This window comes from Brachyhypopomus gauderio, chromosome 15 (assembly GCF_052324685.1).
Source record: "Brachyhypopomus gauderio isolate BG-103 chromosome 15, BGAUD_0.2, whole genome shotgun sequence".
In the NCBI taxonomy this organism is placed as follows: domain Eukaryota; kingdom Metazoa; phylum Chordata; class Actinopteri; order Gymnotiformes; family Hypopomidae; genus Brachyhypopomus; species Brachyhypopomus gauderio.
In genome coordinates, this window is record NC_135225.1 from 15,366,145 (window position 1) to 15,380,096 (window position 13,952).

Genomic DNA, 13,952 nt, shown 5'->3' on the forward strand with positions numbered 1-13,952 from the left:
CAATATTTTAATCTATGATCAGCCAAGCAATAACAACAGTTTAACATATTTATTCTTATTTTGACCAGTCTGAGGCTCATGATAGGAGTACTGAACGCGTGCTAATGAACATGAACGCAGAAGAATAAATGCGAATGTTGGATATTATAATATTATAAGTGTACACTGTTATTGATTTTATTGATTAATTCCTTTTGTAATTCGAAGCTAAATCAGACGGATCATTTTAGGCTATTTTCCTCCAAATGTCTTTCCTTGAATTAATTAATTTGTTTGTTTATCTCAAAGTAATCCGTTTCATTGTCCATTCCGTCCCATTCGGTGTGTCATCGACCAGGACGGAACGTGTCATAAATTGTGCTCGCATCATTTCAGTTCATTAAGTTCTAAGTTCTGTTGATGCTTTAAAAGATAGGCTGTTGTTTTAATCAAACTTTATTATGAAATACTGAAAATTCTTAAGTCTTTAAGAATGTCGTTTACACAGGATTGCAGCAACTGAAGGTTCGGATATTTGATAAAAGAAAACGAACTTGTATTCGGTATTCAGAGTTATGTAGCGCGTGCATGTCTAATAGTCACCGCGGGCTCTGGCGGAGCGCTGGGCTGTAACGAAAAGATTCGCGTGACCAATTCCCGGTAACGGAACGCAATGTAACGGTATTATTCTCCTTTATTCTTCAAGGTTGCGTCGATCTTTTCATTCCAAGTCCCGATATAGGGCAGGTGAAAACTCAACGGAACTGGTGAACTTGAAATGCCGCCTAAAGTATCTGGGCGCTCACACAGACCATTCTACGCACATAGAATAAATTTGGAAACAATAAAGTTGGTGTTATTTTCGTAAACTAACCATGATCATCTGTACATTTGATATTCCGCATGCACCCAAAAGGATGCATATCCATTTCATAAGGCTATCGACAGGTGGCGCCGTATCCCCATACTTAGTCCTGTGTTCAAAAGCAGCGTAACTCGCTTCTAAAGCGGGCAGTAGATCTTTTATATCTCAAATACAACATGCCTGCTTAACACAGGTCAGCATATATCACCAATCATTAATCATAAATCACTAATGTGTCATCATAAATCACTACCAATTAATCAAAAATCACTAATAATTAATCATAAAGAACAAGCATTAATCACAAGTCATTAATCATAAATCACTAATCATTCATCATAAATCACTACTCGTTAATCATAAATCACTAATCATTCATCATAATCACGCACAATTCTAGTTATAGACTAGCCTACTTTATTATTTTTAAATGGTCTTAAGTACTATTTTAATTATTGTAGTGGGGAAACTCGTCAAGGAAATTCTGCTTAAGAACATCATAATTAATTGCAATAATAATAATAGTAATAATATCAATACCAACAACAATAACAACAATAATTATGTATAAACACATTTTGCAGTAAAGGGTATTGACAAAAGAAGTTCATTTAAACGCAAGAGTCAGAAACGCAGAGTTAACACATTAGTAACACAGATTAAAGCGCTGGATTTGCTCTTGACTGGCTAGTGGACTAATGGAGAATTGCGAATGAAATCTTGCGCAAATTATCATGTTTAATGTAAGGTCGTCTTGCATGACGAAAATAACATTTGACGCACATAGATTAACTGACACATTTATCGACGGCTCTCACCTTAAGGTGAAGTTCAGTGCGCTTTGGGCATAAATCATGCTACAGCACTTTATGAATCTACAGTAGAATGAGTGTACACATTACAGACATATTTTTTTAAATGCTGCACTGAGTCAAACGAAATTAATTATAGGTCGAGATGTATACTACTACTACTACTACTACTACTACTACTACTACTACTACTACTACTATTACTACTACTAAAAACAATAACAATAATAGGCCTCAAATATAAGCGGTCGTTTATTAAGCTTCACATAGAAACTCATTGGAAAAAAAGTTTAAATGATCATACTCTCCATGCTTTCTTAAACACTGTGTGATAAATGTTATATTTGCTGGTTAAATATCATTACTATGTGTGAGCAGTTAAGTAAAATAAATTCTTTGGAACCGTAATTTCTCCATAAAGCACACATTTACTGTCTGCTCTCGTCACCTCAGGATATTTGCATGTTTGAAGCAAGCAAGCGCTTTTCTATGCGAAAATAAACACGAGCAGGGCGTAGGAGGCCAAACGTTTAATTTTAAATGATGATTCAATATAGCCTAAAATAAATATCTGACGCAATTATGTTCGTAGAAATTAGATTGTACATAAAAATGTAAAAACACGGGGTTAAGCATCGTTTCATTAAAGCATCACATATTTTATACCCAAGAGACTCTTGTGGGATAATGAGCATACCTTAATTTTGGAAATGGCGTATGTACGTTAATAACTGGTAATGTGAATGAGTCTAGGTCATTTAATGAGTGGTTAGTACGTAATGGCCTCTTGTCGTCACGCCACCAACAAACAGAGCTGAAAATATTGTCTGTGTCTAATAAGCTCCTGGCCAAGAGAGAGGGGGAGAGAGAGAGAGAGAGAGAGAAAGAGAGAGAGAAGGGGGGGGGGCTCTCAATGCTAAACTAATCACCTAGCCATCGGAAAAAATGAAAACGTGGACAGATAAAGCCAGGGTCAACTGGACTCACGACGAGTAAGTTAGATAAATTCAAAACTATTAGTCTTTACGTGAACAAACCACTGCACACCTGTACAGCATTAATAAAAAAATCAAACATTATCAGTCGATCACGCATCACGATGTACTTCACAGACATTGCGTTTTGTGCACAGAAACGCGTAAAACTCCGTTAAAAGCGGTTACAAGCGTCCTTAGGCCCTGCTGGTGGACAGAAATACACGCTGAAGTACCTCAGTTCTCTCAGCGGGATCAGCTGCGTATGTAAATCGCTCCACATCTCTGGGTCTGGGCGAATCCGTTCCGTTTTGCTTGAATCCGCCTCTCCGTACTCGTTGGTATTGACGCACTTAAAGACTCTTCCCTCAACCTTAAGGCGAGCAGCAGCGACCAATCACTAAGCCATTACAGCCATTACAGGCTTCAGAGGAAGCTGTTTATGTGACTCCGCCGCTAATTAGGCTCATGAACTAACAAATCGCTAGCACAACCGGTGAGGAGCCGATCACATCCATGGATTTTCTGGAGCAGTCCACCACGTCTGTCACGATGTGTCTGTCTGCGTGTCTTTGAAAGAGTTTAAAGAAATCTTCTTTTCTTCGACCCCTGACGTATTTATTGCTGAGTTAACTTTGGTCCGGGTGTGGAGCGTTTCTGAGCCGCAGCGCGTGAATCTATTTCACTTTAACTGGAGAATCTGGACTGGTAAACCATGTTTCAACCAACACCGAAGAGGTGTTTCACTATAGAGTCTTTGGTCGCGAAGGATAATCCTTTGCCGGCGTCGAGATCCGAGGAGCCCATACGGCCAGCCGCTCTCAGCTATGCAAACTCAAGCCAGATGAATCCATTTTTGAACGGCTTTCATTCCAGCGGCAGGGGCGTCTACTCAAACCCGGACTTGGTGTTCGCCGAGGCAGTTTCGCATCCCCCCAACTCCGCCGTGCCAGTGCACCCCGTCCCTCCTCCTCACGCGCTGGCCGCTCACCCGCTCTCGTCCTCGCACAGTCCGCACGCGCTGTTCGCTAGTCAGCAAAGGGACCCGTCCACCTTCTACCCCTGGTTAATACACAGATACAGATATTTGGGACACAGATTTCAAGGTAAGTTATAATCATAGTTTCCTCCAGCAGTCTTTCTTGCTCGTCCTCTTTTAAGCTAATTACGTTTGATCCAGGACAGAATAACGAACCAGTCTTAATATAGCGACAGTTAACCCTAACCCATAAAAAATAATTAAAACTTTTACATTTTGGAATGACGTGTAATCATGGCCCAATAACGCATTGATTTTACTTTTGTCGAAAATTCGTGGCAAATGTCGTGTAATATTCAGTTTTCAATATTACATTCTCTCTTAAAAACCATTTGGTCTAAAATGGCATAATTTGTTAACTATTTGTCTGTCTTGTTCCGCAGTAATTGTTACATTTTGCTATTGATGTCACATTTTAATCTAAATAAATAAAGGCCTATGGGAAAAGTGAAAACACTTTGTGTCAGGTTTTATGAGGACACTTTGTGGGCTACCGTTTAAAAATAACGCACTAAAAAGTTAGAATCGTTAAATGAGCCTCGATATATAAACACGGACATTTCAAAATTGTTTTCTGGAGGAAAATAAATAATTATTACATTATATTAAAGAATTGAGTTATGCGCAGTTCATGTTTAGTCCACATAATAAGGTTTCCACTCTCTAGAATTTTAAACTGAACAGTCGAAGTGGAGAAGCGTGGTTTGTTTGAGCAAAGACAAGTCTCGGGACTGCGGTTCTGTGGGCCTTACGGGCTACCCAGACAGGGCTTTCGGCACTGCACCATTCTCCCATGCAAACGAATATTCGCTTGAAACGAAAATTATTATTTAAGTGCGTGTGTGTAACTGGTATATGTTACTACTGAATCATCACTATAATATAGTCCAATTAATTGCTTCGTATTATGTAATTTATTTAGACACCCTGTTTAAGTTCTTACCAAAGTTGATAACTGGTACATGAGAGATTTTTCCACTCATAGCTAACGAATAGGACTCGATTCAGTCAGTTTTGGCATATCGTACTGTGCTGCTATGAACATAGCCCAGAATAGCATGTTACCATCGGTTACCAAACATAGTCTATGGGCTGGATTATATATATTTTTAAAGTAGCTCACAAAATATTTGTTGAATGTCACATGTGTTTCAATTAAATAAAACAACGTAAAATAACAATTTTTATTTAACTCTTACATTTTAGATCATATTAGAAGTGTGTAATACCCATCTATCTACTAATTATGCTACTTCTAGACCATAATAGCGTAATAGTATTCCAACTCTAGGTCCAGTGGTCTGGACTCGGTCTGTGTGAGCCAAGCGCCGACAGTTTGAGAAATAGCGAAAAGAGAGAGCCGATTGTAATGATCGTCCTTTCTTCTTGTGTGCAGGAAACGAAACGAGTCCGGAGAGCTTTCTTTTGCACAATGCACTTGCAAGAAAGCCTAAACGAATCCGAACGGCCTTCTCACCTTCACAGTTACTGAGGCTCGAACACGCTTTCGAAAAAAATCATTATGTCGTGGGTGCGGAACGAAAACAACTGGCTCACAGTCTTAGCCTCACAGAAACTCAGGTAAGAAAATCTTTACCTAAACATTACCTAAACATTGTGCGCCTACATGCGCCGATTTTCTAATTCATGGTTTAACAACTGATAATTTAACTTATTTACGACCGAGAATACAGGCCACTATTAAAGTAGAGTAACATTAATTTTAGAAATTTTAAAACTTGGAAATTAAGAACAATAATAATAAGAAATCGGTAAATTTTCTGGATGTACTCATTGTCTTTTTTATTTTAGTTTTTTTTTGCAAAAAATGTAACAACGTCTTCTATAATTTAGATTAAAAGTTCCTCGCTTGTAATTGTAGTTGTACTGTAATGTGGTCATTTTTACTCATGGACCGTTTGCACATTTCCAGTATGTTCATCTTTGAAAACCTTTAAAAATGCATTTTCATGTGATGTATGTTTAGTACTTGAGTCAAATGTACAGGTAAATAACGTGGGGAAAAGTAAATGATGTGACAACAGGGATGCATTCCGTACAAACAAATGCACCCACGATGTATATTTATTATTTTTATTATTGTTATGATTATTATTATTATTATCTATCTATTATTATATATTATTATTTTTCTGAGTAAAGAGATACACGTTGCTTTTGTCCCTCTATCAAGGTTTTAAGGTGTAAGATATGGGATGTTGACGTAAAAATGTCCTGTGGGCTAAAGGATTTAGGATGAATCAAATCCTCGATGACTGTAACCTCGATTTCGAGGAGATGGAATGATTCCGCTCCACGCTGGCGCTCTTTATAGAAAATGCCTGGCAATTAACCAGTTAAACGGTTTAAAAGGATACTTAAAAGAAAGAGGCGTATTCGATGACTTTCCCTCGCCATATTTAAGATCGCATTTGTGCGTATGGCTCGGTGGCCGGTCGGGGTCTATTGTCCCTGTGTCAGCAGCGCCTTCTCTTTATAAATGACGCTTTCAGAGGGCACGAGAGAGAAATGAACCACGAGCCACTTCAGTGCTTCAATTAGCACCTGAAAGCACGTTAAACGCACCTCACGTGCCAGGTTGTCTTCTATGCGCTGTATGGATGACGTGAAAGATAAAATATGACGAATTAGGCTACGGTTAAAACCGTGAGCGCAAAACATGTGAGGCAACAGAAAAGTTTTCTAAGCTTTTATCTAACACCATAAAAAAGTGTGAGATTACAACGTAGCTATATGTTCATTCGTGGCGGGACAAAGGCTCATTCATATCGGTTTTGTATTACTGGTCAAGGCGCTTCACGCTTGTGGTTATTGCTTTTTATTTTATTGTACTGTTTTTAGCAAGTATTGTTGTGATTCCGGCTACACTGCAAATATGCGGTCGGTGACTTCGTCTTAAGGCTGACACGTCAGATGCGCTTTAAGAAAAGCGGACTACATCTGAAAGCAGTTTGCATGAGACACCTTACTCTGAGATTATCGTTATTTTTCCAACAAATTTTACAGCATGTATGTTGTTAGGGAGCATAGAGAATGAGATTTCTGAATCGAAAGACTAGTTCCTCTCTCGGATAGATTGACTGTGAGATGCCCTGCGGCTTTTCTGTATAAGGCTGTTCAGCTTTCAGGCCCGTCACTGATACTATTTGAGAGGCCAAGTCTCTTTGTTTTGCTGTTTTATTCAGAGACCGACTTAAAAACCTCCTCAGAAATTTTCAACGGTTTGTAGTTTCATGTTATTTATTTCCCTCGTCTTCTTAACAGGTAAAAGTTTGGTTTCAGAATCGGAGAACGAAGTTTAAACGCCAGAAACTCGAGGAGGAGGGTTCAGATTCACAGCAGAAAAAGAAAGGGACCCATCACGTAAACCGATGGAGACTGGCCACAAAACAAGGAAGTCCCGAGGAAATTGACGTCACCTCAGACGATTAAAAGACTTAAACTGTTTGAACCCAGGACAACAGCGTGGCATGAAGGATGACACGGTACAGGATGGTGTGTACGGACAGAGAGAAGGACAGTGAGGGTAAAGCCAATGTCACATTTCGATTCTTCGGAGTTCGGCAGCTTGAGGGTGAGAGAGCCGATTGGTGGCACTGCTGTCCTTACAAGGGAACTGTCAATACTTTTTCACGTTGCCAAGGCAAGATGATTGACAGGTATTACATGTCCACCCACCCCCGCACCAACTCATCACCACTATCTCCCACGACCCCCCCCCCCCCCCACCCCACCCCAAAACCATAACCCTAATGCGCGTGGGACATTTGCACATCTAAGAATTCTACTTTTTTCTTTTTTTGCAAAACACGAACGTTCCACTCCAAGATACCAAAATACACAACTGTTTTTGTAAAACTTGAATTGCATGGTAGAGCATTGAATTTTGGATAGGTGATTTAATTTGACCTTCTTGCAAAGTTTTTTTTTTTTGGTTTCGATTCTATTTTTCAAACTCAGAAATGTTGTGTGCTTCTTCCATTTTTTACGACAGTGTGCAGTCTTTGAATTTATAATTATCGTGTCCAAGTGGTTGTGAAACAATATGAAGTAGCGGTGCTGCGTTATAGTGTTTTAAATAAGTACAAAATCTAAAGGAAAACAAACATTTTCAAACTTTATAAAGAGTTCACCACGAAAACGTACAATGGAAAATAATATAGACATTCCTTGAAAGTTAAGCTTTACCTTTTGTCCATATTTGTGGTGCGAGCATATCGGGACTCACCCCTCATTTAAAGAGCTGCCGGTTAGGAGTGACGGCAGTGACACCGGAAGCACTGACCGTATTCCATGTACAGAGATCCTAAAAGATAATGTTTCTGTTAAATTCTCTTTTACCAGAATGTAAATAATTTTGTGTTTGTGTTAAGTTTGCTACAATTTTAACACAAAATATACTTCCAAGAAGTATATAATTGTCAATATTTTGTCAATAAAGTTTTATCTTGTTGCTCAGAATAAAACCTGAGACTTCACGATTTGTCAGCACAGATGAATATCGGTCCCTGGGCGTGCGATTTTTACATTAGATTTGAAAAGTATTGTTCGGACAGTCACAACACTAATTTAGAACAAAAGTGTACAGTTGCATTATATTTGAGTGGCCTCCCTGACTGGAGTCATTTATGGTTATCAATGCAAAACAGGAGGGTCATTTTAAAATCATTGAGGCATACGGTGGTCACTGGTTGGGTTATCTGAAGCTGTTTCTCGTGTAAGAGCGAAATCGAGCAGTTAAAAAGTAACACAAGAAGAATGATGTTACCAGTCTCCAGCTTTTATTTTTTCACGGCGAAGTGCTTGTTTTTTACTGCCTCATTTGCCTCTCAGTCTGATAGACGGCATTAATCAGTTTATTCCCATTGATGGAGAAGCAGCGCCTGGTCTGTTCATGCTACAAAGAGTCCCGCGAGCTTTTGTGAAAGTGCAAATCAGTTTAGGCAATTATCATACGAGTAATATGGGGGAGAGGGACGCAGTGCCCAGTGGTCCACTTTAATCTGTTAATCCGTGGATCCAAGGGGCCTGGTTGGACATAATTTAGTACAATCTGACTACCCCTCACAAGGCGATAAGAGAAGGTTGCAATGTGCCGCAAAATAGGAGCTTTGTTTTAAATCGTGTTCTCGGCAGGGTTGGGAGGCCTAGTGAGTATACAACACAGCTTCAAAAATTAGAGCAGCTATAAACTAACCCACTTTAATGATTTAAAGAAAAACAAAATTTCCCATCATCTAGTTCAGTAAAGAATAGATCCAGCAAGGGAAACAAAACCATATGGAAATGCCCCGCAGTTGGACGTAGTGGAACTAGTCACATAATATTTTTACATAATATTTTAGGCTATGCTTCGTGGAGATTTTTATGAAGGCAAACATGTATCCTGTGCAGCATATAAAATCTGATGAATCCAGAATTTCTGACTTTTTTTCAAAGAGCTATACATACATGGAAGGAGGTTTGTAAAACGGCCTATGGACTCTAACCGCAATAAAAAAATCTTCAGAGAATACCATTAGCTTTGAAAACCCCCTAAAAGCTTTATTACAAACCAAGCTTTGAAATAGAGGGATTAGAAGGCTGAAAGGGTCCCACAATAGTTAGAAGAAAAGGTTTCATGCTAATGAGGTTAATGCCCTTTGTATCTCCGGACTCCACAACTCCATTACTCCTATCTGCAGAAACACCGAGCGGCTCTGAGCCCACAACCCACTCGAGCTGTTCCCTACCCTGCCTAAAGAAGGATTTGATAGCCGTCCTGTTCAAACTAGATAATTATATCTTTTCAAGTTGGAATTAAGATAAAGAAAGTGCAGTGAAGGCGGTGAGCCTTGATCCGCTGCAAACAAATTTGGCGCCCTTTCTCCCTCAGCCGTGCCTCAAAAAGACAGGACCCTCCCCACGCGCACCCGCTCGCTCATTAATGGCTACAGCCCTTTATTAATTTTACACTGCCAATTTAAACGCACCCAGTGTTTTACATTTAACGGTGGACAATTAGCTTAAATTAAATGAGGAAAAACGTATTTCGCCAAACAGTGCAGGCATAGAAACTTTTAATAACCTTTTTTGTTTCTTGTATTATTTGGGTCTAAAGGTTTACTTTGGCTCTTCCTCCCAAGCGGTGAAATGTAAAAGGCCGCAAGTTGAAAAAGTGTGAAAAAGTGCACTCGTATCAATTATATAACCATCACACACGTTTGGATGCTGACGTAGAAAAAAAAACCTTAGCATATGCTGTTACTGCAAAAATATATTCACCAGTTTCCATGTATCAATTTACACATCTTGAAATAATTGAAATTATTATTTATTCGACCTCATAGTCTGTGAATCGATTTGCTTCCTCCAACAAGCATGTTTGGCTGTATAGGGAACCCCCTGACCCGCTTAGTTAAGCTCGTGCTGGGAGAACTCGTTTACGGGCAACATTAACTACAATGCCACGCTTATGGAGTATGAATACGATCAATCATGACGGTCCCTCCTCGGGCCATCACAGAGTCAAAAACAGGTCTAGACCGTATAGATATAGCTTTAAAATAGTGACACATCCACTATGTGATATGTGATAATGATGTGTGTATATATATATATATATATATATATATATATATATATATATATATATATATATATATATGATGAGAGAGAGAGAGAGAGACGTAAAACCTAACCTGTGCCTCACGAGCGATGATGCTCAATAATTGCCCGTCATTTAAAACGGCCTCCTATCAAATAACCCCACTGACCCAAAACCTCTAATCTGCAATTACTAACTTTAATTACATCCGCTGATCCCACTAATATGAAGAGCCGTTTTCACAGGACGGTGTGCGCACTGGACTCATTGTACGGTATATCCATGCTTTGATTCGAAGTACTGTAAACATGGCACAAATATGAAGATAAAAAACAAGGTGGCGTTAACACCGTCTACAGTGGAACACCCTGACCTACAGTGCCTGACTGACTTTCAGGGCAGACTAATCATTAATTGGCGTACATTTGCTGCCCCTAAAGTCTACCTCACGCCGGCCTTGAACTAGTGCAGTACTATTACATGTAGTGTGAGCGCCATAGCTACATGTACAGCTCCTAGAGAAGTTTTTCTCCAACTTTCAACTTGCTTAGTTCTGATGTGATAGGTTATTTATAGTACAGTACAGCTATTGCGCAGGGGTGTGACATCATGACAAACCTGCTCCATCTCGTTCCTTATACTGCTTTTGAAACTGATCCTTGAAACCAGAGAACGAAGTTACCGACAGTAGGTACAGCAATAAATATACAAGACTAACGAGTCATTAACACGCGACAATCCTCCAGTTTCCAAAACAATAAATGAAATATAAGGGCTCTCTTCTCCACACTCAGTTCATCTTAACATTTTGTCAGTATTTCTGTAATATTACGGAGATTTCTGCAGGTCTATGGCAATGCAGAATTTGCAGAGAAAGGTTCCACTTTGAAAATCATCGCCAAAAATGCTTAGACAGCCATAATAAAGATATGACAACAACAACAACAACAACAATAATAATAATAAAACTACTAACCCTAACCGCTAACGGTAACCCATAACTCTAGGCCTGTAACGAGAGTCTCTCGCTCATGTATTTTCAACTTAGGTGCATTTTTAATTTTGACCAATTCCCAACCATCAAACCTGGGATGACAGTCGACCATGGCGCGTCGCCACAGCTGCGTTCCAGGCGAACACACGCAGACCTTCACGACTACGTAAACCTTAGTCAAATAGACATTTTGAGAATTTATCGGCGATTAGTAATATTATCTCGATATTACAGTTTCTCCATATTGTTTCAGCATTTCAAGATCCAATTTTTAATAAATATACACATATTAAGATAAAAATATAGCCAGTGGGCCGACTGGCTATATTTTTATCTTAATATGTATATTTATGTGTACTAGGTATGCCTAATTATTATGGCGTTATAAGAGTCATATAACAACAACAAAATAATCTTCAGGTGACAATATGTGGACAGCTTCCGCTGTTATTAAACTCGCTTATGCACAATTAAAAAACACCATATCAGAGTGTAGAGTTAAAGGTTTACCACTGTAACGTTAGTAGAGTTAAGGGTTTTGCCACTATTAACAAAACACAGAATTTGAGAACTTTCCGCGTATTTATTAAATAAATTAAAATGTTGTAAATGTTAAAATATAGGATTTTTGCGAAAGCAAAATATGACGAGTAGTATGTTTAAAATATCCAAATTTATAATAAATGACATCCAGTTTTCTTCACACTAAATATCTGTGTACTTTAAACCAGACAATATGATACGCCTGTAATATATACCAGCGCGTAAGCACAGATGCGCCACGCGCTACGTGTAACACGGGTTAGGTAGAACTTTTTCCTGCCATACAAGAGTCGGCTGCAGAGCTTCTGTTACCTTAATTAGTCTGATTAGGCTCAGAAGGCTCTTTGGTTGGCCACGCGGCTCATGACGTTGTTTTATGAGATAATGAGGCGGAAGACGTGCGCGAGCGCTTCCCCCAGTTTGGTTTGTTTTGTCGCATGGCCTTTGGGAAGAAATGGTGTAGTCAGACAATTGTTGTATTACTGTATCACGATTTAAGTTAACATTCAGCTGAAATTGTTACAATTTGGCACAAGGCATACTCTATGTAAGGTTTATCGACGTACACGGACTACAGTCTGCGTTCATCATAAACACGCCCAATATAAGATACAATAAAGAGCCCAGTAGCGCAAATGACAAATTACTCATTTCATTATTTATCCTTCATATTGTGAAATGCAAAACTTCTTCCACCTGTAGTTGTCTCTTCGGCTCACGTCTCTCTCGCCACTTGGTCTGTCAGCCGTCGAGACGAGGGGCCTTGGGCGCGCGCCCACGGCACGAGTACGCGCGTCTTCTTGAACTTGGCCCCGTGCGCTGGACTATTTCAGAGCCAGTTGGGCCATTTCCCAAGAACTTTGAATACACGCAAGCACACTGATCTTTTTCTACGTGACGCCCATTTAAAAGATATTCAAACTTCCGTGGAATATCTGGGGATTTTACATTGAGAGATCTTTTGTCCTGGACAGCGAGACAGTAGGAGTTAAGATGGTGTATACGACGAGCCTTGGGGATAAACTCACGTTGTATGACGCTCTAAATGGATACGGTTTGAAGTTTTACACTCGGCAGCAAGAAGTTTATGTGAATTTTCTAGAAGCGAGGGTCCTGGCGCATGTATGTAACTTCCACATAGTTTTTCGTCGTATGGCTGTGTGCAATTTACTTACACGCCTCTCTAATCGGCACTGAATTATATACGATCTGTCTGGAGACGAATACTAAATAAAACGTTTTTATTAAAATGTATCTGACATTCTTTTTTACTAATGCGTTCCATATGGCATGACTGTACACCTGATAAAATACCTCAGGGGCTTCGCTGTTCGGAAAATCCCCAGTCTCTAAATAAAGCAGTGCCTTCACTAAATACATCACACACGCTGCCAGAGTAATTCCGCTTGTCTTTTGCGTATTCGCCGTCTTCCCGGTATTGTATGGCAGACACGGTCTCTAAAACTGCCTCACTGAGTGTAGTCTGCGTGCTGAAACGTCAGCATTACTGCAGTCAGTTCCAAAACTAGCAACATCCTTTGCAATTCAATGAGGTAATTTTCAGCGCTATAAAATGAAAACATGTGTTGCGCAAATTTTGTCTGTACATTTTGTATAGTATTTACACTTTTGTAAATAAGAATAGTTTGGTTCACACGTATTTAATAGGTCGTATTATCCCACTCTTTGGTATGACTAATAGCACGTGAGGCTTGCAACATCCAGTGCACCTACCCGTAAACCGCACGTGCTGCTTTGACGCACTCACGTTCTGTGTGTAAGATCGTCGCTGCCTAACATCAAAATCATGGTAAACTGTACTGATACAGAAATGTAATTTCTTCCATATCTTGCCTCTTTCTAGAAGTTCGTTAGGCTGAACAATTTGAGAGCCAGTAAGGAGTAATTATCTTCTAAGTCCCTGTTATGAAACTAATGTGTGTTAAGGTTTTGGACGTCTTCTACTCATTGTATTTTTATTCTTTTACCAGTGTATAATATCAAGGTGTTTACTTATTTGCCCTCATTAAATGTATAGTCTCTGGTAATGCCCCACCCCTCCTCAGAGCGCTCAAGTGTGCAGGCGTTTTATTTATTTGTTTTGTTTTGCGGCTGACCTTCAGTTAAAACTTGAGATCT

The 13,952-nt window shown here is 39.4% G+C and overlaps 1 protein-coding gene across 1 annotated transcript; it reads left to right on the plus strand.

The window, feature by feature from the left end:
* Nucleotides 1–3,029: 3,029 nt before the first annotated feature.
* emx2 (empty spiracles homeobox 2) lies at nt 3,030–8,156 on the plus strand. The gene is made up of 3 exons (XM_076974702.1): nt 3,030–3,736; nt 5,066–5,250; nt 6,955–8,156. The coding sequence occupies exons 1-3, from the start codon at nt 3,346–3,348 to the stop codon at nt 7,120–7,122; spliced, it is 744 nt and encodes a 247-aa protein (XP_076830817.1). The 5' UTR covers nt 3,030–3,345; the 3' UTR covers nt 7,123–8,156.
* Nucleotides 8,157–13,952: the final 5,796 nt, after the last annotated feature.